General features: G+C 45.4%; 2 protein-coding genes across 7 annotated transcripts in view; one reads left to right on the plus strand and one right to left on the minus strand.

Moving 5' to 3' along the window:
• LOC144893683 (uncharacterized) lies at positions 1–26,925 on the minus strand. Its single transcript, XM_078785037.1, has 2 exons — positions 26,772–26,925; positions 1–4,929 (listed from the first exon to the last, which is right to left on the minus strand). The coding sequence occupies exon 2, from the start codon at positions 4,826–4,828 to the stop codon at positions 3,458–3,460; it is 1,371 nt and encodes a 456-aa protein (XP_078641163.1). The 5' UTR covers positions 4,829–4,929; positions 26,772–26,925; the 3' UTR covers positions 1–3,457.
• The window catches only part of LOC137434823 (C-Maf-inducing protein), a 239,688-nt gene that overhangs the window by 108,171 nt on the left and 103,902 nt on the right, over positions 1–27,615 (plus strand). For all 6 annotated transcript variants that reach the window (XM_078785034.1, XM_068127950.2, XM_068127952.2 and 3 more), the window contains 2 exons: positions 26,548–26,651; positions 26,806–26,910. In XM_078785034.1, coding sequence (XP_078641160.1) covers positions 26,548–26,651; positions 26,806–26,910 — 209 coding nt within the window. The remainder of the gene's footprint in view (positions 1–26,547; positions 26,652–26,805; positions 26,911–27,615) is intronic.

Raw genomic sequence — 27,615 nt, forward strand, 5'->3', positions numbered from 1 at the left:
AGTCCGTCTGTTGGTTTAATTCCATTGAGACCATGACATCATTCTGTAAATACAGGAAATGCAATAGGAATAAGGTTTGGCATCACATGGGTCCATTCATAACATTCAATGCAAGCAAGCTTAATATTCTATGCAGGCGTACCGTTAGCGAGTCCACTAGATGTAACATGTCATAGGAGAAGTCCCCCTGAGCACCGACCGCAGCGGGTCTTATAGCCGTGCCCCTAGCGGTGTCAGCGAGCAACGATCATCACCTGGGTTCAGCATTAGTACGAATACGATTTCACTACACTCTCCCCACCATTAGAATTACACTGCAGAGTGGCTAGAATCGAGCGAGTGTCAGCATTAACAGGGTGTGGAACATGGTATCAGTCGACCCAACCGTACCGGTTCGGGCGGCGAATTTCTCTGCCAGCACGCGTCCGAAATTCCCCGGGTATGGCATCACGTATCCCAGAGACCCCGGCGTCGGAGGAGCTACCGGAGTCAGGTGACGAAGGGGGTACCGCCAAGCCTTCGAGCACGGGTAGATGCGGCGAAGGGAGGGTCGGCAGACTTTCAGCGATGGAAGCGTCGGAAGAGTCCATAGTCTCATAGATTGGTTCGATCGGTTCGTCCGATTCCCTACAAGGGTCGGCGATCCCACATGGGGCAAGATGACGTACGGAGACAGTGGTCTCACGTCCATCAGCCGTCATCACACGAGCATGCTCAGGATTAGCCTGGAGTATCTGCACTCTGTCCACTAAGGGGTCGTACTTGCTCGTGCGAACTGCCCGTTTGAGGTAGGCCGGCCCGGGCTCAGCGAGCCAACTGGGTAAAGACCGTATACACCCCGTGCTCCTGGGGTGGTGGAAAAGTCTCTCGTGGGGAGTCTGGTTGGTGGCCGTACACAGTAGAGCCCTGATCGAGTTCAACGCCGCAGGTAGCGACCAAGCCCATTTATCGAGGCCCCGGCCGAGGGTCCGGAGGTTGAGCATGACGGCCCTCCATATAATCCCGTTGAAGCGTTCGATCTGCCCATTTGCCTGGGGTCTGTACGACGTGGTGTAACTAGAAGCGATGTTATTTTGGAGCAGATAGCCTCGCACCTCCTGAGACAAGAAGACCACACCCCGGTCAGTATGCACATAGGCCGGGTACCCGAACATAGAGAACAAATTCTGTAAGCATCGCATTACCGTGGCAGCAGTCATGTCCATGCACGTATAAGCGAAGGGAAATCGCGAGTACTCATCGACGATAGTGAGCAGATAGCGAGAGTTACTCGACACCGGCAATGGGCCCTTGAAATCCATCGCCAAGCGTTCCCACGGCCTCGTAGCCCTAACCAGAGAGCCCATGGGTGGGTTATAGAAACGCGGTTTGATTTCCGCGCATATAGCGCAGTCGCGACAGATACGGCGGATATCGTCAATCGAGTATGGTAGATTGCCACGCCGCACAAAATGAGCGAAACGCATTACGCCCGGATGCCCCGCAGTGGCATGCAGCACGTGTAGGCCCTCCAAAGTGGCGATACCCGCGCACGTAGCCGGTCTCGATAAGGCGTCGGCGGCCTGGTTATCCTTCCTCGGGCGGTATTTGATAGTGTAGCAGAAGTCGGCAAGCTCTATACGCCAGCGAGTGATTTTCTCATTCTTAATGCGCTGGGCGTGTAATGTGTCGTACATGAACGCAACACTTTGCTGGTCCGTGATGATTTGGAAACATCGCCCGAGTAAGTACGGGCGCCATCGCCGAATAGACTCGACGATCGCATACGCTTCCTTTTCGACAGACGAATGTCTCCGCTCAGCGGAGGTAAGAGTCCGTGAAAAGAAAGCCACCGGACGCCCTCCTTGGGAGAGGGTCGCCGTGATGGCCTGATCCGAGGCATCACTTTCGAGGACGAAAGATCGATCGTCGCCACAGTCGCCACAGCGGCACTGGCGATGTCGGCATTAAGGCCTCCAAAGGCCGCCAATGCGGCCGGACGCAGAGGGAATGTGTTGCAGGCCACAAGGGGGCGAAGTTTCGCGGAGAAATTTTGGACCCATTTTGAGTAATGGGCGAATAGCCCGAGGTCACGCTTCAGGGACGCCCGATCGCAGGGAGGGGCCATGTCGAGCAAAGGTCGCAGACGCTCCTTATCCGGAGCGACAGAGCCATGGGTCACGGTGTACCCCAGAAGATCTATCTTGCGTAGAGAGTATTGACACTTATCCTCGTTCATGGTTAAGTGATACCTCTGCGCGACCTCGAGGAAGCGCTTCAGATTAGCATCATGGTGCCCTTGGTCATACCCACAAACCGTAAGATTGTCTAGGTAGACGAAAACATCGGTTAAGTTCTCCCTTGCAATGAGGTCATCCATGGCCCTCTGGAAACAGGAGAACCCGTTCGTTACCCCAAAAGGCAATCGAGTAAACTGGTACAACCGTTGCCCCGACTCAAATGCGGTATAGATACGATCTGCCCGAGAGATGGGGATCTGATGGTACGCACTACGGAGATCGAGAGTGCTGTAGACCGAGTACTGGGCCACTTGTCGCACCAGCGCGTCCATCCCCGGAAGGGGGTAGGCATCCAGCTGTGTAAAGCGGTTAATCATTTGGGAATAGTCGATTACCATGCGTCTGCGGTGTGCATCGCTTCGCACCACCAAGACCTGGGCTCGCCACGGCGACCGGCTAGGTTCTATGATACCGTCTTTCAAGAGCTGAGCCGTTTCATCCGCAATGAATTGCATGTCTGCTCGAGAGTAGCGCCGTGATTTTACCGCTACAGGGGTACAGTCGGAGGTTAGATTGGGGAACAGCGAAAGCGGCTGGATTTCCATTTTCGCTAGGGCACACACAGCAAGCGCGTCAGCCCCCACAACAAGCGTGTCAGGCCCACCAAACTCCATTTCCAGACGTCCATGTCGCTTAAGAAAATCGTGTCCTAACAGAATATCAGCACATAAAGCAGGTAAGACTATAAGGTGTACATCTGGGAAAACCCGTCACTTTATCACGAGTTTCAATCGGCATTCCCCCTTCGTGCTGAGTCGAAGTCCCTGGGAAGCTATGAAGATCCATCTCGTAGACCTCAAGACCTGCCAACCATGCCTGTGCACTAGTCGCTGGTCGATAAAACTATCCATAGACCCTGTATCCACCAAGGCCCGCACACAATGGCCCTCGACCATGAGGGGAATAAGGGCTTGAGCGAGGCCGGACGAGCCTGCTGGGAGTGGGACCGAACCTCCCGAGTGGGTCGGCCTCGCCTCGCGGGCGGATCCTATGCCAGCGGCAGTTTTCCGGGCGTCAGAGGGTGCCCGTGGAGTCTCGTATAAGTTGTCAGGGTGTGTTCCCATGCAATCTGCAGTTTTGCGGTCGTTGCTGGAGTATTCGTTGTTCATGGGGAATCCGTTAAAGCCGTCAGAGAGCTTTCCCATGCATTCTGCAGTTTTGCGGTCGTTGCCGGAGTATTAGTTGTTCATGGGGAATCCGTTAAAGCCATCAGAGAGCTTTCCCATGCATTCCGGTGCTTTGCGATTCAAAATCGCCGTTTGATGAGTATGGGCCTCCGTAGTATTCAAAATCGCCGTTTGACGATTCAAAATCGCCGTTTGACGAGTATGGGCCTCCGTAGTATTCGAAATCGCCGTTTGACGGGTATGGGCGTCCGTAGTATTCGAAATCGCTGTTTGACGGGTGACGGCCACCGTAGTTGGTGCCGAACTCGTGTCGCCGCCAGTGGACGCTGTACGCTCTTGAGAGACACGACGAGAACGTACCGCTGGGGCTTGGTGAGGCTCCAAAGCCCCTCGCGTGGCCCGGAGTCTGGTCAAGGACGCATGTGCCGTGCCCGATTGAGGATGAGACTGTTGTGGCTGTTCGGTGACTCTCGCCAAGGTCGATTGAGCGACCAGGGGCCCGCGAGGAGGGACCCTGTCCTTCAAAGCCGGGTAAGGCGCCATGTTCCGAGCTCGGCTCGTAGGCTCCGCAATGAGCCCATTCAAGGTCGCGTGCGGCCGCGAGCCACGTGCGGTTTTCCGGCACACTTTTGCGTAGTGCCCCTTTTGCGAGCACAAATGGCATATGGCGTCCCGAGCCGGACACACTGTCCGGAGATGTCGTTGTCCCCCACAGAAGTAGGAAGTGGCTCCGCGTAAGGCCTTGGGTCTGGTTGTAGCGGCAGCCATCAGGACTGGATCCTCCTCCGGAGCATCCTGGAGTTCCGCGAGCAGTTCCGCTCCCTCGGCGGTAGCACTCTCCAGCCGTGCGTGTAGCGAGGTTCCCGCCAAGAGGCGCGTGCGATCATAGGCGTTCGACTGCAACCGCGCTTCAGTGTGTACCTTTCCTTGCTCGAGTGCCACCGCGAAGGTCAGGTCGGTCTTCTCCAGGAGTTTGAGCCTTAGGTCCTGAGGGGAGACCCCGGCGACGTAGGCGTCGAGGAGAAGGTCATCCTGAGCCTGCTCGTGAGTCCGTGGCTCCCGGGTGCTGTCCAGCAGGAGTTGCCGGAGCTCCTGGGCATAGTGATCCATCGGCTCGTTGGGTTGCTGGCGCCGCGTTAATAGCAAATGCCGAGCATACACCGGGCTCTTTTCCTTTATGTACAATCGTTTGAGCTCCGCAATAGCGAGGCCGTACGTCGCACATTGTGCAATACTGTTGAACACCTTGTAGTCGACTTTGGAGTGCAGCGTTGCTAGCTTCGCGACAGCCGTCGGCTCGGTCTCAGGCTCAGCGAAATGGTTCTCCAACGTTTTCAGCCAGTGCTTCAGTTGCAATCCACCATCCGAGGCTTGCGGGTCGGCGCAGAATTGTGTGACCAACAGCGTCTTGTTGCCCGCCATGTCGGTAGATCGTTAATGGAATTAAGTGTTGTGAAAAACCAATCGGGTCCACAACTTTAGTCCATCTGTTGGTTTAATTCCATTAAGACCATGACATCATTCTGTAAATACAGGAAATGCAATAGGAATAAGGTTTGGCATCACATGGGTCCATTCATAACATTCAATGCAAGCAAGCTTAATATTCTATGCAGGCGTACTGTTAGCGAGTCCACTAGATGTAACATGTCACAGGAGAAGTCCCCCTGAGCACCGACCGCAGCGGGTCTTATAGCCGCGCCCCTAGCGGTGTCAGCGAGCAACGAACATCACCTGGGTTCAGCATTAGTACGAATACGATTTCACTACACTCACCACATACAAGGCTTTCATCCGCAGCTCAATGGAATACTGCTCTCCCCTCTGGGCTGGTGCTCCTGCCTCACACCTAGCTCATCTTCACGCTGTTGAAACCAAAGCATTCAGAATCATTGGAATCTCCCGCGATGAAGCTAACTCCGAGGGTCTTTCACTCACTCACCGCAGGCAGGTTGGTTGTCTTTCTGTCCTCTACCGACTCCTCTCCGGCCTTGCTCTCCCAGATCTATCTGTGCTCTGTCCCCCAAATATTCCTACAGGTCACACAAGATCTGCCAGTAAACCCTCTTCTGGTGAAATTGCCAAAAAAAGACTCTCTGCTCACCTTCAACCCTCTTTACTTTCGTCTTTACTCCCACCTCTGGAACAAACTCCCTCACTCTCTTCAATCCCACTCCTCCCTCCAGGTCTTTAAAACAGCTGTTCACCACCATCTCTTGTCTTCCCCCATCCAAAACCTTGATCTCTTCTACCCCCGTTAATTCACCCCATATCCACTTTTTTTTTTGGAAATCTCGACTTCTTTCTTTCCTGGAAGTTCTAGCAGTGTCCATGTGTTTTATACCTTTCCCACCCCCCGCCTTCCCATGCCTCCTCCCCCCAAGCCCTCTCCCTCCCACAGATCTTCCGTTGTCCCTGTTCTGTGCTGTTGCACTTGTGTGCTTCCCTCTCTCTCCGCATCTTTTCTCCCGCTCCCTTTATTGTATGTTTTGTGTGTCCGTTTGTCTTTTTTGTGATTGATGTTAGCTCTTACATGAGCCTCGATCTTTTATACAATACAGTCACGTGAAAAAGTAAGTACACCCCATGTAAAGTTTTGTCTTTTTCAACATATTTCAACATACAGCTATTTGATCTTCATTTCAACAATATTGATAGATAAAGGTGATATAATATAACAAATATCATGAAACATCTACATTTTGTAGTCGATTGTATAATTTAAATAAACATAAATGCAAATTTCGCATGTGGAAAAAGTAAGTACACCGCTACATTTATCACTACTTCAAATACCTAAAATTAGAATCACGTGCACCAGCTCAGGTGCAAATGATTAGAACATCGTTAGAGAGGATCTTCGAGGAACTTGTCTTATTTAAACCTCAGACATTTAGTTTGGTTTGCTCTTTGTTGTTGAAGTGTGCGGCGTCACCATGCCTAGATCAAAAGAGCTCTCTGAGGCCTTCAGAAAGAAGGTTATAGATGCCGACGAGTCTGGGAAGGGATTTAAAAAGATCTCCAAACAATTTGAAATCAATCATTCGACTGTCCGGAAGATCATCTACAAGTGGAGAAGATTCGAAACAACTGCCAACTTGTTCAGGCCAGGCCGCCCCAGCAAGTTCAGCCCGAGAGCAGACCGCAAGATGCTGAAAGAAGTCTCTAAGAACCCCCAGAATGTCATCACGGGACCTACAGGTAGCTCTTGCCACTGTTGATGTCAAAGTGCATGAGTCTACCATTAGAAAGAGGCTGCACAAATTTGATCTACATGGGAGGTGTGCCAGGAGGAAACCTTTGCTGTCCAGAAAGAACATCAGGGCAAGACTAAAGTTTGCCAATGAACACCAAGGCAAAGACCAGCACTTCTGGAACAATGTGCTCTGGACAGAGGAGTCAAAGGTAGAGCTATTTGGCCACAGTAACAGAAGACATGTTTGGCAAAAACCAAAGACAGCATTTGACCAAAATAACCTGATACCAAATGAAAAGCATGGTGGTGGAAATATTCTGGTTTGGGGCAGCTTTGCTGCATCAGGGCCTGGGCAGCTCACCATCATATAATCGACTATTAATTCTTCATTGTACCAGAGGGTGCTTGAGGATAATGTGAGGCCATCTGTCTGAAAGTTGAAGCTCAACCGAAGGTGGACCTTGCAACATGACAATGACCCGAAACATACCAGTAAATCCACCAAGGAATGGCTGAAAATTAAGAAATGGAGGGTTCTGGAATGGCCAAGTCAAAGCCCGGATCTAAATCCCATCAAGATGTTGTGGGGGGATTTGAACCGAGCTGTGCATGCAAGAAACCCCTCAAACATCGCACAGCTGAAAGAATTCTGCATGGAGGAGTGGGCAAAAATTTCTCCCAGTCGATGTCAGAGTCTGGTAGACAGTTATAAGAAACGCCTACTTGAGGTTGTTTCTGCCAAAGTGGGCAATACCACCTATTAGAGCCAAGGGTGTACTTACTTTTTCCACATGCGAAATTTGCATTTATGTTTATTTAAATTATACAATGGACTATAAAATGTAAATGTTTCATGATATTTGTTTTATTATATCACCTTTATCTGTTAATATTGTTGAAATGAAGATCAAATATGTGTATGTTGAAATATGTTGAAAAAGTCAAAACTTTACATGGGGTGTACTTACTTTTTCACGTGACTGTATGTATATATGTATATATGTAAGATTTCCTCATGTTTCCAGACTATATATGTATATATATATATATATATATATATATATATATATATATATATATATATATATATATATATAATCGGGAGATTAAATCAGACGCGGACGTAGCTTCAGGACTTCGATCTTTAATTTGACAAGCTTTCGACCAACAAAGGTCTGCTACTGAGTCTACAAAAACATCAGGCATATATATCAGTCAAGTATGTATAGTAATATGTGTGTAAGATGTGTGATATGTGTAGAAAATGCATACAAAAGGAAGAGCCACGCCAAAGCTCACTCACCGGCCCCAAGTTCAACGGAAGTGAAGCGCACCTTACAATTACCGTTTGCGTTACAGTTCCGGTGCACGTGCATATACAAATATAGAGATACATACATACATAAACACACAAGCATATATTCATATACCATTTATATTCATATAATATATTTATATATTTATATAAATGACATATAAAGGTAGAATGAATGAATGGGTGAATGAATGAATGAATGGGTTACGGTTAACAATTTGATTGGGTTGATGTAGGAACATGCTTTAATCATCAAAATTTATGCCATGAGGGATTTTTGTCCGAAGTTTATGTATCCAAAAGGACTCACGTTTCAGAATCGTGGTGTGTGATCGATTTGTGATTGATTCAATGGCAGTGATTTGAATGTCATTTATAGAGTGATCCGGTTGATTAAAGTGTATCGTGTAAGGTAGAGATTTGCCCTGACTGGTGTGGAAGTTATTGATTTCTGACCGGGTGTTATTAAATCGTGTGTAGAGTGTATTCTCAGTTTTTCCAACATATTGTTTGGTGCACTTTTGGCAAGTGATTAGGTATATGACCCATGTAGATTTGCAGTTCATATAGGAGGTGATGGGGAATTTTTGTCCAATGCTAGAACTACAAAATTTGTTTCCTTCTAGTAAATGCTTGTGAACAATACATTTTTTTGCTGTGCATTTATAGAAGCCAGGGATCCTAGTTTGTTTGTTGTGGGGCTGCGGGTGCTTTGCTTTTACCAAGAGGTCCCTGAGTGTCCGACCACGTCGAAATGATGTTCGTGGAGGTTGAGGAAATGTGGTGCCGAGTGTTTCTGATTGATGGAGGAGAGGAAGGGCCTTATTCAGAATACTTGGCAATTGGGACGAGGTAGCAGAGTAGGTGGTTACCAGTGGGACACGGTTAGTTGCAGGTTTGGGTTTAAGTCAGAAGGTCTGCTCTCGGTATGCGTTTTGCTCGGGTTATTGCTTCTTTCACAGAGTGAGGGTCATAGTTTCTTGCAATGAAGTGTGTTTCTAATTGGCAGAGAGAAGTTTCTTCTGCCATTTTTGTTGAGCAAATGCGTCTTACTCTGAGTGCTTGACTGTATGGTGTGCTTGCAATTGTATGTTTAGGATGAGATGAAGAAGGGAGAAGGTAAGAGTGAGTGTCTGTTGGTTTGGTGTATAGTTCTGTTTCGAGTCTGTTATTTTGAAGCGTGAGTAATGTGTCTAGAAAGTGAACTTCGGACTGTGAGCTGTCGAATGTAAACTTGATGGTCGGATGAATCTAATTTAATTCATTTTGGAATTGTGTGAGACTACGGGGGGATTTTGACCAGATGAACTGGATGTCATCAATATAACGTACCCAGGATTTTTCCAAGATGCCATGATGAGGTTGTGCATTGATCTTGGCCTCTATCATTCCCATGAAGATGTTGGCGTATGATGGTGCAACAGGGGTACCCGTAGCGGTACCTTGAGTTTGAATGTAATGTTGTCCGTTGAATTGGAAATTATTCTGTTTGAGTGTCAGTTCTAATAGGCGCATAAGGTCTTGAGTAGGTGGTATTGGGACTTGTCGTGTATCGAGGGCTTTGCGGCATGCAGACAGGCCTTCTGAATGTGGAATATTAGTGTCGAGGGATGTAACATCTGCTGTGACTTAAATGGTTTGGGAGTTGAAAGGTGAGTATATTCTGTTCAATCCTTGGATGTGGGTCAGAAAACTGGTTGTGTCCTTGAGGTACGAGGAGAGATTCATCACGAGAGGACGTAAATGACAGTCAACATTAGAACAGTTGGACATGTGCAGCCAGATACGATTGGTCTACCTGGATTGTTTACCTTGTGTATTTTAGGAAGAAAATAAAGGTTAGGGCAATGAGGATCTTTCGGAACCAAGCGAGATTTGATGGTTTTATCCACCCGAATAGAATCTACTACCTTTTTAACCTCCAAGTTGTAAAAGGGTAGGGTCGGATGGGAGCTCTTTGTAAGTATCACTATGTAGTTGACGATTACTTTCTGCAACGTAATCGGTAGTCGACATAATGACAATGGCAATACCTTTATATGCTGGCTTTATGACTATCTTTTCATTATTTTGGAGATTGTGAAGTGCTTGTCGCTCTGCCTTTGTGAGATTGTCCTTATGTCTGGAGTTATCTGGTTATGTCTGGAGTAACCAATTGTTACGGAAACGGAGTACGGTGCTCCCCTTAACGGGGGGGGGGGGGGGGGGGTTAATCCCCCTTCTATTTGTACTGGCCGTCCGCTCCTGAAGCTACCCCGCTCCCTTGTGGGGTGGGATTGGCCGAGGCGATCGGTCAAAGGATTCCTGTACACCCCCGCCGATCCCTCCACAAAGCAGGTGGGCAACTCCGTTCGAAACCACGGACAAGATGGTATTTTGCCGAGCGGTTTTAGCAGCCCGCGGTTCGAACCATTAACAAATACTAAACCCGATTCATATGCGTCCGCCAAATCGTGCCACAGGTACTCAATGGGGGAAATCACAAAGACGATCGGATGTGGAAGAAGAAGCCAAAGTAAGGAGGAACAGGAATTTATTAACCAATTATGTATATATATATATATATATATATATATATATATATATATGTATATATATATATATATATATATATATATATATATATACATATATATATATATACATACATATATATATATATATATATATATATATATATATATATATATATATATATATATATATATATATATATATATATATATATATATCTATCTATAATTCCAGTAATCTCTGTTTGTACGTTTGTCTGTGACCGCTGTTTCTCGACAACCACGGGTCCGATATACTTTTAACTTGCCAGGTATATTGCTGGGGACCCGAGGATGTGCCTTTTCAAGGTTTCATATTAATCGGACAATTACTTACCGAGCTATGTCCAAAAAACGATTCAACCAATCAGAGAGCAGCGAGCTATCACGTGTGCCGAACGTGGCGATCAGACTCTGCCTCGGACGGCACATTTGACAGCGTATTCATTTATTTCACGTTGGAAAACTATGTTGCCGTTAAACTATGTTTTAAAACGAATTCAAACTGCGATTAAATTAAAACGATTCATCGTAACTGCGATTTGCGAACTTCCGGACAGTGAAGACTGTCCGGCAGCACGCTTTCCGGCAGCCAATCACAGAACGCTTTGTTGCGTAGGCGTGGCCGATGTGAGAGCGAGCGGAGCTGAGCGCGTTACGAGCTGACCGCCATTACGGTTCGTAATTCGATTTCTTATGCGCATTATTTCTCCCAATTCAGTCAGAGCGAAGGGCGGAAGCGAAGAGCGTTGTTTTTTTTGTTTACGGGCGTACGGGCGGGGTAGAGCGTACGGGTAGCGTTTTTTTTTTTTTTTGGCAAGGAACGGGCACCCACGTACGGGCAATGCCCTAGTATACTCAAAGGCAAAAGTTATTGTGACACACAAACAACAAACAGAATCAGTGTTAAACTTTTACTGCCGCGAATGAAATGTTATTACATGGAAAGACAAATGTTTCAAGGTATGGTAACGATCAACAGTCCATAAGAACAGTGCACCTGGCATATGCAAATGAGCCACAACACAAGAGGGGGTTCACAAGCAAGTTCACACAGTCAGTAGCGAGTGTGTCCACCTTGTGCATTGATGCAGGCCTGGCACCTTCGCCTCATTGAGGCCACTAAACGTCGATGAAAGTCCTTGGGAAGATCATTCCATATCCGAGGAAGGATTTGGTGGAGTTCCTGCAGCGTTTTTGGAGGATTCGGATGACGTCGTAAACGTCGCTCCATTTCATCCCAGACGTGTTCAATGGGTGACAAATCAGGGGATCTTGCAGGCCAGGGTAACACATTGACATTGTTCTGATTAAGATACTGCTGTACAACTCGAGCAATGTGTGGTCTGGCATTATCGTGTTGAAACGTCACTCCAGGGCCGTTCTGTTGCAAAAACGGTAAAGCGGCCATTTGCAAAATCTCGTCTCGGTACCTCACAGCATTCAAGTTCCCCTCAATCACAATCATTGGCGTTCTTGCTGCAGCTGTTATCCCACCCCAGATCATAATGCCCCCACCTCCAAAACGATCCCCTTCCAGAACACATGGCCTGATGTAACGTTCACCTGTGCACCTGTAGACACGTGTCCTACCGTCAGCTCGGTGAAGCTGTGCCAAATGGTGTTTCTATGGATGTTGAATCGACGAGCAACATCACGCTGCGAGGTACCAGACTGAAGCATACCTATAGCTCTCCATCTGTCATTTTCCCCGAGGCGTGGCATGTCGAACTTGTTCCAGAACGATGAATAGAGGTGTTTTTCTGACTTCTGCACTTCTTAAGACTGCATTGAGTGGAAATGATAAGCGTCTGGTTGTCTGGCCTTTTAAAGTGAACATTGCTGGCCATTTTTCTCGAATATGTCATGCTTCTTGCAAATTTCGTGCAATTCGAACAACAACTGCTTGGTTGCGTTTCTTCGACCATTTTAACACACTCTTTCTCTGGTTCAAATCCAAAAATTCATTCACAAGATTACCAATGAAAAAATTCCATGTCACAATAACTTTTGCCTCTGAGTATATATATATATATATATATATATATATATATATATATATATATATATATATATATATATATATATATATATATATATATATATATACAGACTTGGCATTTAATATGGAATATTTTTTTTTTCTTGACTTCGGTTTACTTTCTGAACTCAGTATATCAATCTGGTGAGTTTCTTTTACGCTTCGGTGATTTCTTTGTTAAAAGAACCATGTCACTGATTGTCTGTCACAGCAAGAAGTCAATAACAGGATTATATCACAGGGGGCGTGACAAAATGTATGGACAGGTACATTTGACGATTGGCTTCACAATCGGGTATATAAGGGTTGTTGTGTTCTGTATTAGTGGAAAACAACTGCTGCACGTCTACAAAAGTTATTGTCGCTTCCCCTGGAGATGGTCCGTCAACTCGACAATGCTGTTTGTCATTTAGTGGTGGCTTTACGAAATTTCGGCTTGAAACAGCATGCTATAGCTTGGCAGTATGGCATCACTCAAGGTCAGGTGTCAAAGATCCTGAAACGAAATGCTCAGAGGGGTGTCCATACTCCAATACCGAGGTCAGGACGTCCCCGCAGAACCACAAGGAGGGATGATCGCCAGCTGCAACGGTTAGTCCGCAATGGCCATACCAAGTCAGCTAATCGGCTTAGGGCTGAGTGGCAGCAACTGACAAATGTGCCTGTATCCAGAAGGCTAGTCAACCAATGACTGGTTCAAGCAGGCTATCGTGCCAGGCGTCCCCTGAGAAAGCCACTTCTGACCAGACAACACCGCCAGCGCCAATTGCAGTGGTCCAGAGAGCACCGTCAATGGCAGCCAGGACACTGGAATCACGTGATCTTCAGTGACATGTCTAGATTTCTGGTCTATCGTCAATATGGCCGTGTCCGAGTGCGCAGACAAGTGCATGAAGCCTACAACGAAGATTCTATAGTTCCAAGAGTCCAAGCTGGAGGTGGTAGGGTGACCGTTTGGGCTGCCTTTCATGCAGGGGGCAAAACTGACCTGGTTGTTCTGAATGGAAACCTGAACCAGTTCAAGCACAGGGCCATTCTGGAAGAAACATCGCTTGCATTTGTTCGTGCAGCCTTTCGAGGAAACTTTGTCTTCCAAGATGACAATGCACGGCCTCATCGTGCTCGCATGATCCAACACTTTCTTGCTGACCGTGGTGTAGAGCATATGGAGTGGCCTGCCATGTCCCCGGATATGAATCCGATAGAGAACTTGCGGCAGAATTAATGCGTCAAATCGACAACTTGGACCAGCAGCCTGCCTCTGTGCGTGAATTGCAGTAGGCTATTGTCACTGCATGGCAAGCGATTCCTGTCCATAGCTTGGCAAATCTCGTGAACAGCATGCCTCAACGTGTACGTGCTCTCCAGAATGCTCGTGGGGGTTACACGAAGTACTGAACTGTAATTTTACTGTCCGTAATCCCAGTCGTAATTTAACTTTTGTTTTTGTTAAAAAAATATTTTGGCTAATGTGCAAAATAAAGAGATACTTCTGGAAAACGCACAGAAGTTTAACACAGTACTGTCCGTGAATCGAGTTCGATATCAGTTTACATCACTTTCAAGGATCAATTTATTTGCTTCGAAATGTCAAATGTGGTTTTTGTTTCTTTTAAAGGTCACATTAACAAAATCCAGAATAATTTCAACATAATTCCAATGAACTTTTGGTCTAAGTCATCTTGAAAAGTAAGTTCACCCCCACAAAAAAAATATGCCATGTTAAATGCCAAGTCTGTATATATATATATATATATGATATATACATATCATATATATATATACAGACTTGGCATTTAATAGGGAATATTTTTTTTTTCTTGACGGGTTTACTTTCTGAACTCAGTGTATCAATCTGGTGAGTTTATTTTACGCTTCGGTGATTTCTTTGTTAACAGAACCATGTCACTGATTGTCTGTCGCAGCAATAATTCAATAACAGGTTTATATCACAGGTGGCATGACAAAATGTGCAGGCAGGTACATTTGACGATTGGCTTCACAATCGGGTATATAAGGGTTGTTGCGTTCTGTATTAGTGGAAAACAATTGCTGCACATCCACAAAAGTTATTGCCGCTTCCTCTGGAGATGGTCCGTCAACTCGACAATGCTGTTTGTCATGGAGTGGTGGCTTTACGAAATTCCGGCATGAAACCGTGCTATTGCTCGGCAGTATGGCATCACTCAAGGTCAGGTGTCAAAGATACTGAAACGAAATGCTCAGAGGGGTGTCCCTACACCAATACCGAGGCCAGGACGTCCCCGCAGAACCACAAGGAGGGATGATAGCCAGTTGCACCGGTTAGGCCGCAATGCACGTACCAAGTCAGCTAAACGGCTTAGGGCTGAGTGGCAGCAACTGACAAATGTGCCTGTATCCAGAAGGCTAGTCAACAAACGACTGGTTCAAGCAGGCTATCATGCCAGGCGCCCCCTGAGAAAGCCACGCCTGACCAAACAACACAGCCAGCGCCGATTGCAGTGGGCCAGAGAGCACCGTCAATGGCAGCCAGGACACTGAAATCACGTGATTTTCAGTGACGACTCTTGATTTCTGGTCTATCGTCAAGATGGCCGCGTCCGAGTGCGCAGACAAGTGCATGAAGCCTACAACGAAGATTGTTTAGTGCCAAGAGTCCAAGATGGAGGTGGTGGGGTGACCGTTTTGGCTGCTTTTCATGCAGGGGGCAAAACTGACCTGGTTGTTCTGAATGGAAACCTGAACCAGTTCAAGTACAGGGCCACTCTGGAAGAAACATTGCTTCCATTTGCTCGTGCAGCCTTTCGAGGAAACTTTGTCTTCCAAGATGACAATGCACGGCCTCATCCTGCTCGCATGATCCAACACTTCCTTGCTGACCGTGGTGTAGAGCATATGGAGTGGCCTGCCATGTCCCCGGATGTGAATCCGATAGAGAACTTGTGGGCAGAATTAACGAGTCAAATGGACAACCTGGACCAGGAGCCTACCTCTGTGCATGAATTGCAGCAGGCTATAGTCACTGCATGGCAAGCAATTCCTGTCCAAACCTTGGCAAATCTCGTGAACAGCATGCCCCAACGTGTGCGTGCTCTCCTGAATGCTCGTGGGGGTTACACGAAGTACTGAACTGTAATTTTACTGTCCGTAATCCCAGTCGTAATTTAGCTTTTGTTTTTGTTAAAAAAAAAATTGGCTAATGTGCAAAATAAAAAGATACTTCTGGAAAACGTACAGAAGTTTAACACAGTACCGTCCATGAATTGAGTTCGATATCAGTTTACATCACTTTCAAGGATCAATTTATTTGCTTCGAAATGTCAAATGTGGTTTTTGTTTCTTTTAAACGTCACATTAACAAAATGTAGAATAATTTCATCATAATTCCAATGAACTTTTCGTTCTAAGTCATCTTGAAAAGTAAGTTCACCCCCACAAAAAAAATATTCCATATTAAATGCCAAGTCTGTATATATGTACATATATATACATATCTACCGAGGTGATATATATATATATATATATATATATATATATATATATATATATATATACACAAAGAATTAAGTTAAGCACCCCCCCCGTTTTTTTACAACCTCGCACATTACAAGTTTGTTGTCGTCAAAACAGTGTAATATACCCATGATATTGCTATATTTTCTGGAGAAGTGATATTATGGTCACATAAAAACATAACAATCATGCCGTTTTCAATATTTTATTCTGAATAATTTAAGGTGAAATTTTTTGGGAATTTTAGGCATATTTTCACCTCAATTTAAGTATGGAGCTATAGGTCCATCACGGACAGTGTGGATGACGTTTATGTTTTCTAACGTACAGTCATTGTTCTGAGAAGACCTCTAGCGATCTTTGCGTCAATAACGTGTGTAGGACCCACGTGATCGGATCACTGACTCAGCCCTACGCCTCATAGACCCTGTAAGCCGTCGTATGCGTTGCTGTGGCAGGTTGTTCCATTCCCGATGTAATGCACGTTCCAATTCATCCTGATTGGCTATTGGAGGGACCATCTTCGCAATTTGTCGTCCCAACATGTCCCAAACGTGCTCGAGGGGGTTCAACCTGCCACAGCAACGCATACGACGGCTTACAGGGTCTATGAGACGTAGGGCTGAGTCAGTGATCCGATCACGTGGGTCCTACACACGTTATTGACGCAAAGATCGCTAGAGGTCTTCTCAGAACAATGACTGTACGTTAGAAAACATAAACGTCATCCACACTGTCCGTGATGGACCTATAGCTCCATACTTAAATTGAGGTGAAAATATGCCTAAAATTCCCAAAAAATTTCACCTTCAATTATTCAGAATAAAATATTGAAAACGGCATGATTGTTATGTTTTTATGTGACCATAATATCACTTCTCCAGAAAATATAGCAATATCATGGGTATATTACACTGTTTTGACGACAACAAACTTGTAATGTGCGAGGTTGTAAAAAAACGGGGGGGGGGTGCTTAACTTAATTCTTTGTGTATATATATATATATATATATATATATATATATATATATATATATATATATATATATATATATATATATATATACTGTATATATATAATAAAAAAAAAAATATATATATATAATATATATATATATATATATATATATATAATAATATAATAATAATAATAATAATTCATTTATTTTGTATAGCGCTTTTCCAGAAGCCCAAAGGTGCTTTGACAGAGTGGCAAACATAATGCATAACAATACATGAAAACAACAATTGCAAAAAGACAAGAATCAATAGGGAAATATTTAAAGCAAAAGGAGGGAGAAGGAGAAGAGATAGTCAGGGGTTAAATGCTGTGGGTTGAATGTTGAATGCAGTGTTGAACAGGTGGGTCTTTAGTGATGTTTTGAATGTGGTGAGTGAGGAGGAGTCTCTGATGGTGTGAGGTAGTGAGTTCCAGAGGGTGGGAGCAGCGATGGAGAAGGCCCTGTCCCCCCAGGATCTGAATTTGGTCCGGATGGAGGGGGTCAGGAGGTTGGTACCAGCAGAGCGGAGGTTGCGGGTGGGAGTGTGTCTGGAGAGGAGGTCAGCCAGGTAGGATGGGGCCAGGTTATGGAGGGCTTTGTATGTCAAGAGGAGGATTTTGTACTGGATTCTCTGGGGGATGGGGAGCCAGTGAAGCTTGTAAAGGACGGGGGTGATGTGGTCACGGGTCCGGGAATGGGTGAGTAGACGGGCAGCGGAGTTCTGAATGTATTGGAGTTTATTGGTGATTTTTGAGGGTGAACCATAGAGGAGGCTATTGCAGTAGTCCAGACGGGAGGTGATGAAGGCGTGGATGAGGGTTTCTGCAGCCGTGGAGGAGAGGGATGAGCGGAGACGGGCAATGTTTTTCAGGTGAAAGAAGGCTGACTTTGTGATCTGTTTAGTGTATTTGTCGAAGGAAAGGGTTTGGTCAAAGATGACGCCAAGATTCCGGATGTGAGGGGAGGTGGATACTGGGATACCGTCGATGTTGAGGGCAAAGTTATGGGTGGATTTTGTGAGCGTTTTTGGGCCAATGATGATTATTTCAGATTTATCACAGTTAAGCTTGAGGAAGTTGATTTGAAGCCAGGATTTTATTTCAGTGATGCAGTTTGTCAGGATAGAGTGGGTGTCGGTGGAGACGGACTTGGTGGAGATGAAAAGCTGGATGTCATCGGCGAAGCAGTGGAATTGGAGACCATGACGGCGGATTAAGTGACCGAGCGGGGACAGGTAAAGGATGAAGAGGAGGGGGCCAAGAACTGAACCTTGGGGGACACCTTGGGGGAGGGGAGCAGTGGGGGATTTGCAGTTATTGATGGAGATGAACTGGCATCTGTCAGAGAGGTATGATTTAATCCAAGAGAGGGCAGTGCCGGTAACGTTAAAGGTGGATTCAAGTCGGGTGAGGAGGATAGTGTGATCGATGGTGTCAAAGGCAGCGCTGAGGTCGAGGAGGACGAGAATGTTGAGGTTGCCAGCGTCAGAGGAGAGGAGAAGGTCGTTGGTGATTTTGAGGAGAGCAGTTTCAGTACTGTGGTTGGAGCGGAATCCGGATTGGAATGTTTCATACAGGTTATTGGCAGAGAGATGATGTTTGAGTTGAGTGGCTACAGCGCGTTCCAAAACTTTTGACAGAAAGGGTAGGTTGGAGATGGGTCTGAAGTTGTTTAGGGTGTCAGGGTTTAGACCAGGTTTTTTTAGAATGGGGGTAACAGCAGCAATTTTGAGGGAAGGTGGGACGATGCCTGTAGACAGGGAGGAGTTTATTGTTGCAATGATAAGTGGAGAGAGAGCAGGGAGGGAGGCTTTGACAAAGCTGGAGGGGATGGGGTCAAGAGTGCAGGTGGCAGTTTTCATTCCTATGAGGAGTTCAGAGAGGTCAGTAGGGGAGATTGGGGAGAACCGAGACAGGGGATGGCAGGACAAGGGGGGGGCAGGTGGTTGGAGGGGGAGCGGGTGCGGCGGTGGTCAAGCTGTTGTAGATGTTGTCAATTTTGCGTTGGAAGAAAGAGAGGAAGGAGATGCAGTTGTCTACTGTGAATGACTGGGTGGTGGTGTTCAGGGGGCGGAGGAGTTTGTTTATTGTCGAGAAGAGTGCTTTTGGGTTTCCGGAGCCAGAGTGGATAATTTGAGAGTAGTAGGCAGAGCGGGCGCGGGAGAGGGTATCTTTGTAGTGTTGTATGTGGTCCTTGTAGGCTTGGGAGTGAACTGTGAGACCCGTTTTATTGCGGAGTCTTTCAAGTTGGCGAGCACGAGTTTTCATCAGGTGGAGTTCAGGGGTAAACCAGGGAGCAGAATGGGTGAAAGAAACTGTTTTGGTTTTTACAGGTGCAAGCTGGTCAAGGCAGGAGGAGAGAGTGTGGTTGTAGTAGTCAGTGAGGTCGGAAGGAGTGTGGAGGTCAATGAAGGGAGAAGTGGACATTTTTTCAGAGAGGGTGGATGAGAATGAGGTAGGTGAAAGAGCGTTTAGCTTACGGAAGTTGATTGTGCGATAATGCCTTGGTGTTGGGGCGGGGATGTTGATGGTCAGAGTGATGGCTAAGTGGTCAGAGAGGGTGAGGTCGGAGCCATAGAGATGGTGCAAACTTAATCCAGTGGAGCAGACAAGGTCCAAAATGTGACCACGGATATGGGTAGGAAAGTCGACATGTTGAGTGAGGTTAAAGCAGGTGAGTAAATCAGTGAAGTCAGTGGTTATTGTGGAGTCAGTGGAGTCCATGTGGATATTGAAATCACCAAGGAGGAGGATTGAGGGGGAGAGGGAACATAGCTGGGTCAGAAAGTAGGAGAAGTCAGACAGGAATGATGGGTGTGGTTTGGGAGGGCGGTAGACGACAGCCATGACTGACTGCGTGTGACCAGAGAGTTTTAAAGCCAGGTGTTCAAATGATGGAGCAGATGAGATGGAGATGAGGTTGGTCTTGATGTCTTGACGGTGGATAACGGCAATTCCACCACCTCGGCCCTCCGAGCGTGGTTTATTGACGTAGGAATATCCATTGGGTGTGGTGAGGTTAAGTGTGTAGTAGTCCAGAGGTTGTTGCCAGGTTTCGGTGAGACAGAGAAAGTCCAGTTTGTTATCCAGGATGTATTCGTTCAGGATGAGGCATTTGTTGTTGAGGGACCGGGTGTTGAACAGGGTGAGCTTGATGTTGTTTTGAACAGCAGGGATGAATTCAGGTGATTTAGCCAGGGTTCGTAGGCAGGAGGTGCGATCGTGTGGGTTGCTGTGACCAGGTGCGCTGGGACGAAGAGTGAGAGTGCGCTGAGCCGACCAGAGGACGGGGATGGAGTGACCTGATTGCAAATAAACAAACTTACGACCGGAGCCACGGTGAATGTACCTGGGTCGTCGGAGGAGTCCATTTGATTTGATGGCAGAGATGCATGATGGGGTGGAGCGGGTATTGAGCAGAAGAAGCCTTGCGGCGGAGTACCTCAGAGCCATGCCAGGCAGGAGCAAAGGGACGAGTACGAGGCCAAGGTCGAGGAGGCAAAGCGGCAAACGCAGCGGCAAACGCAGCGGCAAACGACTGCAGCCGCTAATCAAGACCACAGCGGCAAACAGCCACCGCCGCAAACAACGGCCACAAACAACGGGAGCGGGCCTGAGGAAACAGTGGAGGAGCCGGGCAGGCGAAGCCAGGAGCAGAGCCGGGACCGAGCAGAGGGCAGACCCAACGGTCAAAAATCCGCCACGACCACCAGAAGAGCAAACTATGTACAATGGCCCAGTCGGAGAAGCGGCGAACAAGTAACGCCAGCGTCCTCTCCAGACCGGACCGGAAGCGGAAGTCAATTGGTCTTGTCAATATATACACAAAGAATTAAGTTAAGCACCCCTACACAACGAATTAAGGTAAGCACCCCCTAATATATATTCTTTGTGTATATGTATACATTGGCATATATTCTAAGGTATGTGAGATCAAATAATGATTGGTATGACATTAGCAATTATCCATTGATGAAATTGAGTGATCAAAGTGAAAAAAAGTGATTGGTTGAGTCAGTGATCCGATCACGTGGGTCCTACACACGTTATTGACGCAAAGATCGCTAGAGGTCTTCTCAGAACAATGACTGTACGTTAGAAAACATATACCTCATCCACACTGTCCTATAGCTTTTGACGTGATGGACCTATAGCTCCATACTTAAATTGAGGTGAAAATATGCCTAAAATTCCCAAAAAATTTCACCTTAAATTATTCAGAATAAAATATTGAAAACGGCATGATTGTTATGTTTTTATGTGACCATAATATCACTTCTCCAGAAAATATAGCAATATCATGGGTATATTACACTGTTTTGACGACAACAAACTTGTAATGTGCGAGGTTGTAAAAAAACGGGGGGGGGGGGGGGGGTGCTTAACTTAATTCTTTGTGTATATATATAGATATAGATATATATATATAGATATATATAGATATATATAGATATATATATATATATAGATATATACAGGTATATACATATATGCTTGTCCATGACACAGCATGCACTGTTATTGGGAAACGAATCCTGGGCTGTGTGAAGTGTGTACTGCTCGAGTACATCGTCTTTCCTCACCCGGGCAGCAACAACACCCTGCTTGTATGTCGTAACACAATCAACCAAAGTGTTTTGAAAATAAAGGCAGATGGCAAAATATTATGAAAATCAGCACTCGGATTTTGGTTGATGTCAGCGAATGGGTGGCACGTCATTTGCTGACTCCAGCCATGGACACGTCTGTGCACTGTCAAGGTCAGGGACTTAATGGCCCTCTGTCACATCGGTGCGAAGGCAAGAGAGGGGCAATGGGCACTCCGTGAACTTGTTTGTGCCGATGCGAATGGTGAACATTCTTTCCCAGATACAATTTTGACACTTTGTTAAATGTATATTATAATAGATGCTTATACAGGGCGATGGGGCAGCAGCTGTCACCTGATGGGCTAAACCTTTGGAACAAATGTTGGTGGAGCACACAAGTTCATGGTCTCCATGAAAGTGGATAGGTAATGTTTGGGTATAACGGCTCATCTTTTAAAGCTATGGGATGGCCCATCTTCCTGGGGGGAGTAATGGGGTCGTTCATGACAGAATTTTAAAGCTTCAACTTCAGAAATACACTTCAAGAAGAATATGTCGGATTGCTCGTAAATCTCTCTGGTTTCTATTTTTTGTGGAGCCAAAAGTTGTCCAGTGATATAATGCTGGAAATGACCTTTTATGAAACCCATTCAAATCCCATACAGATTCCAAACTTGATTTCTAAACATCATAAGCAACAAAATGCTATTTTAAAAAAAAGTCGATATACCGAGAGTATATTTGTGGACTCTCGGTATATCGACTTTTTTTTAAAATAGCATTTTGTTGCTTATGATGTTTAGAAATCAAGTTTGGAATCTGTATGGGATTTGAATGGGTTTCATAAAAGGTCATTTCCAGCATTATGTCACTGGACAACTTTTCTCTCGATATACCGATATACTGGACATCGGTATATCGATGTTTATTTTCGATATACCGATAGACTCTCGGTATATCGACTTTTTTTAAAAATAGCATTTTGTTGCTTATGATGTTTAGAAATCAAGTTTGGAATCTGTATGGGATTTGAATGGGTTTCATAAAAGGTCATTTCCAGCATTATGTCACTGGACAACTTTTCTCTCGATATACCGATATACTGGACAATTTCAATGAGAGTCTTTGCCTGAATTTCTGTGTAAAACCATTTGTTTCCCAAAGTTGTCACGTGGATGTTCCAGTTGTGGACCTGGAGTGCATAGATTTGGATTACATTGTGAAAACCTCAAGAGGAACTTCATATGAGACCTTCACACATTTCACCATCAATATTTCATTCCATCATTCAATATTTTCTTTTGGGCATCCATGAGGAGAAAATATTGATCTTCTACCAAATTACAGTTCAATAATATGGAGGCATTCAACACATCGACAGAGCGCACAGGTAAATCGAGGAAGAACGAAAGTGGTCCAAGAGATTTTTTCATGACCTCCCAAGGACCATTTCCGGTAGAGATTCAAATGTGGATCCAATGAGAATTTTTCAATGAGAGATTTCTCAAGATATTTGATCAAGATGCTGACAGGTGGATGTCACCTCAGACTCGAGCACAAGCAGTGCTGTAATTTGTGTTACAAACAGCACAATGTACCATGGTGCCCAGAAATTACCCTCAGGGGGACTGCAATGGGAAAAGTGTCTCGTGAAATCCCATGGGAAGGAAGGCAAAGGCAAACCACCCAGTGCCATGCTTGCCTTGGGACTATTTTGGAAGCAGTGAACCTGCAGAACACCACAACAAACAGAAAAATAGGACTGCGGGTCCTGAAACTCACCTGGATCAGGAGTAATAGTCACTCAAACCCCCCACAGACCCCTTAGACCCCGATATTTTAATGCCGCCAACAAACTTTGGTACATCATGAGCAACGAACGTTGTCGTCAAGTTTCATCGAAATTGTGTGTTTAGTTTTCGAGAATAAATCACATACGTATTTTGGGGGGATAACCCCCCCCCCCCCCCCCCGTAAACGCCCTTAATGAGCGCAGATTTTGATGCGGTCAATACACCTTCGTTAGGCCTCAGATATGAAGCTTGTGGCCAATTTTCAACAAAACCAAAACGTCACCAGTTTACCGAGGAAACGCCTTGATGACGTCGGCAGCTGATGGGCGTCTCCTGGGATAAGCCTGTGCGGTATCGTGCGTGGGACCTCGTGGTGATGAGAGTCCTTCAGTTTTGCAGTTCTGTTTTAACTTTATTCTGAATGACATTCAAATTTAGCAAATGAGGGAGTTCCAATGCCTCAATATGGATCCATAATAACTGTCCAAACCCCTTGGGCTACCTGTATCGTGTGGTTCGGTGCTGCAGTTATGCCTCTGAGGTCTATGTGGTTCTGCATTGACCGACCTTCCGATAGTCTCAGTGCCGGTGAGGTGCACCCTCTCTCCCCCGCCAGCATGGATTGCATGACCCTATTTGTGAATGTGGCGGTCTTGGTGATGTCCGGGTTCGTGACCTTTCCTGGCCGCTCCTGCAGTAGCCAGGAGGTTTTTGGCGGTGGGTTTGATCGGCATGGTTTTGAGCAAGGATTGTGATGGAAGAATGCCTGAAGCCTTGAGAGTCGTGAGTGGTGACATGTTTTTGGCCCTGCATTTTGACCTCGTGCCCGTCTGTGCCCTCCTTGGGCTGCTGGCAAGGCAGGGTCTTGATTGTTTTGTTCCTGGATTTTAATGGATTCGGCTTCTCGCGGCACACCTGGCTCTGTGTTTCATGCTTCTCCTCGGGTTTGCCAACGACGTTTTGGATCTGCCTTGGCATCACAGAGGGGCGCTCCCTTCCTGCCACGGCTGTCCTCCCTCTGCTCATGACTTGATCTGCTCATCGTCAGGCCCACAACCGTGCATGTTCATGTGCCTCTCCTGCCGCGGCTTGGTCTGCGTGTGAACCTTGGTGTTCTTTGTTGCATGTGCATGTGACTTCTCCGTGTTTTTTGGTCTGCATGTGAACCTTGGTGTTCTTTGTTGCATGTGCATGTGACTACTCCGTGTTTTTTGGTCTGCGTGTGAACCTTGGTGTTCTTTGTTGCATGTGCATGTGACTTCTCCGTGTTTTTTGGTCTGCGTGTGAACCTTGGTGTTCTTTGTTGCATGTGCATGTGACTTCTCCGTGTTTTTTGGTCTGCGTGTGAACCTTGGTGTTCTTTGTTGCATGTGCATGTGACTTCTCCGTGTTTTTTGGTCTGCGTGTGAACCTTGGTGTTCTTTGTTGCATGTGCATGTGACTTCTCCGTGTTTTTTGGTCTGCGTGTGAACCTTGGTGTTCTTTGTTGCATATGCATGTGACTTCTCTGTGTTTTTCTGCACAAACGCCATGGATATTCTAGCCGAAGTTGCGGGATGGAGGTCGGGGAGACGGTCATTACCACAACCTCCATGGCTTTTTCAGATTGGTTGAACTTCATGGAGAGGCTTGATTTATTTATTTATTTTTCTCACCACATTTCATGGTGCCCTTGCTGTGCACCACTCTGGATCTACTCTACCACAACCGATTGTTTTGTTCTAATTACTATGAAAAAAGAAGAACCATCTTTAGAGGCCATTTTTCCCCACAGAGCAGGGGTTGGCCTTTTTCGGGCACCGTGGTCCCCTTTTTGGAGCAATGTTTTACGGCCGGATGCCCTTCCTGCCGCCAACCCTGTCACCTCTTGCGACACGCAGGGAATTTACCAGTGAGCTGGTACTCAATTTGCCGACCTTGGAAGGATGACAGGCTGAGTCAACCCCCCCTGGCATTAATTCAGTGATCGACCAGGATTCGAACCCAGGATCCTAGGATCCCAAGCCGGCACCCTAACTGCTAAGCCAACTCCAGACTTTTGTTCTAATTACTATGACCTACTTTATTATTTTAATTGCAATACTTTATATTGCCTTTCATGTTTTTCTTTCGGCTTTTGTGTTGACATAACTTTATATTGGTTTATGTATTTCATAACTTGCAGGTTGTTGCATCTTATATTATTGTAATTATTGTAACCTCATATTATTGTATCGATCCTTGTTTTTCATGTTATACATGCCTGCACATGTACTTGTAATAGTTTTTTAATAAGTAGACCTTTTAAATTGTTTTTAGTTATTTGTAGATGTAATTACAATCATTGCAATTAATCTTTTTCATTATCCTGATTTTCATTTTATAATGCAAATCATTCACAATTCATTCAGATTCTGGCTGCGATGATTTGATATTAAACCCATGAATTGAGTCGAATTGAATTGAAAATCGTGTGTTTGTGTTTAATTCAAGTGATAATGACTGGAGTGTTTATGAACTCACTACTCACTACTCACTAACACTCACTGACTGACTTACAGACACAGCTCGATCACATAAGCTTACCAGACTAAAGTCCAGGTGACCTAATAATCTTCTTGGGCTAAACTTTCATTGTTCGTCCACTTGTACTCTTCAACACACAGTCTACCTCCACCTCTCATTGAAGGTAATTTCATTTCAAACTCACGTCTTGTTTAGTTCTGGGATCGTCAGGTAGTTTATGATCTGTATGTACCCTTACATATAAGAGTCTCCATTTCTTGGAGGGTTTTTATCAGCTACATTTCTACCTGCAATTATTATCACATCATGCTGTCATACCTTACAGTTCACAAGACAACATCCAGTGTTTAAAAATTGTCGTCTTTCTTTGGACCGGGCGCATTATAGAGTTTATAAGTTTTTGTAAATTTTTTGTCCATAAATTACCTGTGACCCCTCGTGCACACCTTTCCTGTGTTCCCATTCCACCTGCACATTGTGTTGTACGATAATTTCATTGACATAAGATTGCGGAACTGAATTCTATCCTCCGAATAATCACATTGATGTTCTTCTCGACATGAAGTATCATCACATAATCATTGTGCTTAACATTCACAAGCAAATGGTCAACATGTGTTTGCTAACTTTATTATGCCACCTGCCTCCTCTTCAGGATTTTCTGAAGACACCTTGCTTGAGACTCTTCACTCAGGAATACTTGCTGGCTCTCAATGAGCTAAGTGGTGGGCTGGACGCAGTCAGATGTTTTGTTAATAGGTGGGACAAGTTCTGCATTTTGAAGCTATAGCCATCCACACTGTAAACAAGAAAAGAGCCGTTTGATCATTTAACCCAATATTTATTTTAAGACAATTTTAAGGTAATTTAATCCAATACCTCTCAAGTTTGGAGTTGTTTTTGTCTCCCTCAGCATGCACGGCCTCACGGCGCAGTGTCCCCACCCTCGTGTTCTCTCAAACCTCGTCTCCGTCTGCCTCGCTGCCATTTATTCATGCTATGAGGAGTTTATTAACAGGTGAGCTTTCTGTCCCTACATGATACACACAGACACGACATCTATAGGTTAATACGTAGATGTTAATAAGATCTGCAGCGCAACACAGCCATTGATTTAGCAGATCTGCAGGGTTTAGTATAATATTTAGATAAAGTACATCGACAGCATAAGTTAAGTTGATCTTATTTAAATAACATTTTGTCTGACGGCTCGTCTTTTTTTTTGAAACAGGAATGATGTGTTTCATGTATCTTGTCTGACTAAAAGGGGAAGCATCCATCCATGTGTGTGCGTCCATCTGTCACACTTTGTTCTTGAATTACCATTTATTTGGTCTATGTGTCAACTTTGGTGGCAATTGGCCCAGTGTTTTGGCTGTGATTGGTGTTTCACACACACAGACAGACATGCACACAGACACACAGAGAACGACTTTTATTTATAAGATAACAAAACCTATTTTGAAGAATGGAGGATTGTTTTTAGGGTTGTTGTTAAACCAGCAAATAAAGGAAATTTGTATTCCCTTTAATTGTCGGTTTAAGTGTGGCAGGAGCTTTGACAGGTGGTGTCTTAGCAGGGGTAAAAACTGCCAATGAAAAGAAAGCTCAAGAACAAACTCAAAAAGAGTTAAAAAGACATAACAAAGATATTGAGAAAAAAAAATAATGGAAGCAGTGTAATCGTAGATTTCTTTGAAGAGCTTGAATGTCTGTTAGACAA

The sequence above is a fragment of the Myxine glutinosa genome, chromosome 9, assembly GCF_964187855.1.
Source record: "Myxine glutinosa chromosome 9, kmMyxGlut1.1, whole genome shotgun sequence".
NCBI lineage: Eukaryota > Metazoa > Chordata > Myxini > Myxiniformes > Myxinidae > Myxine > Myxine glutinosa.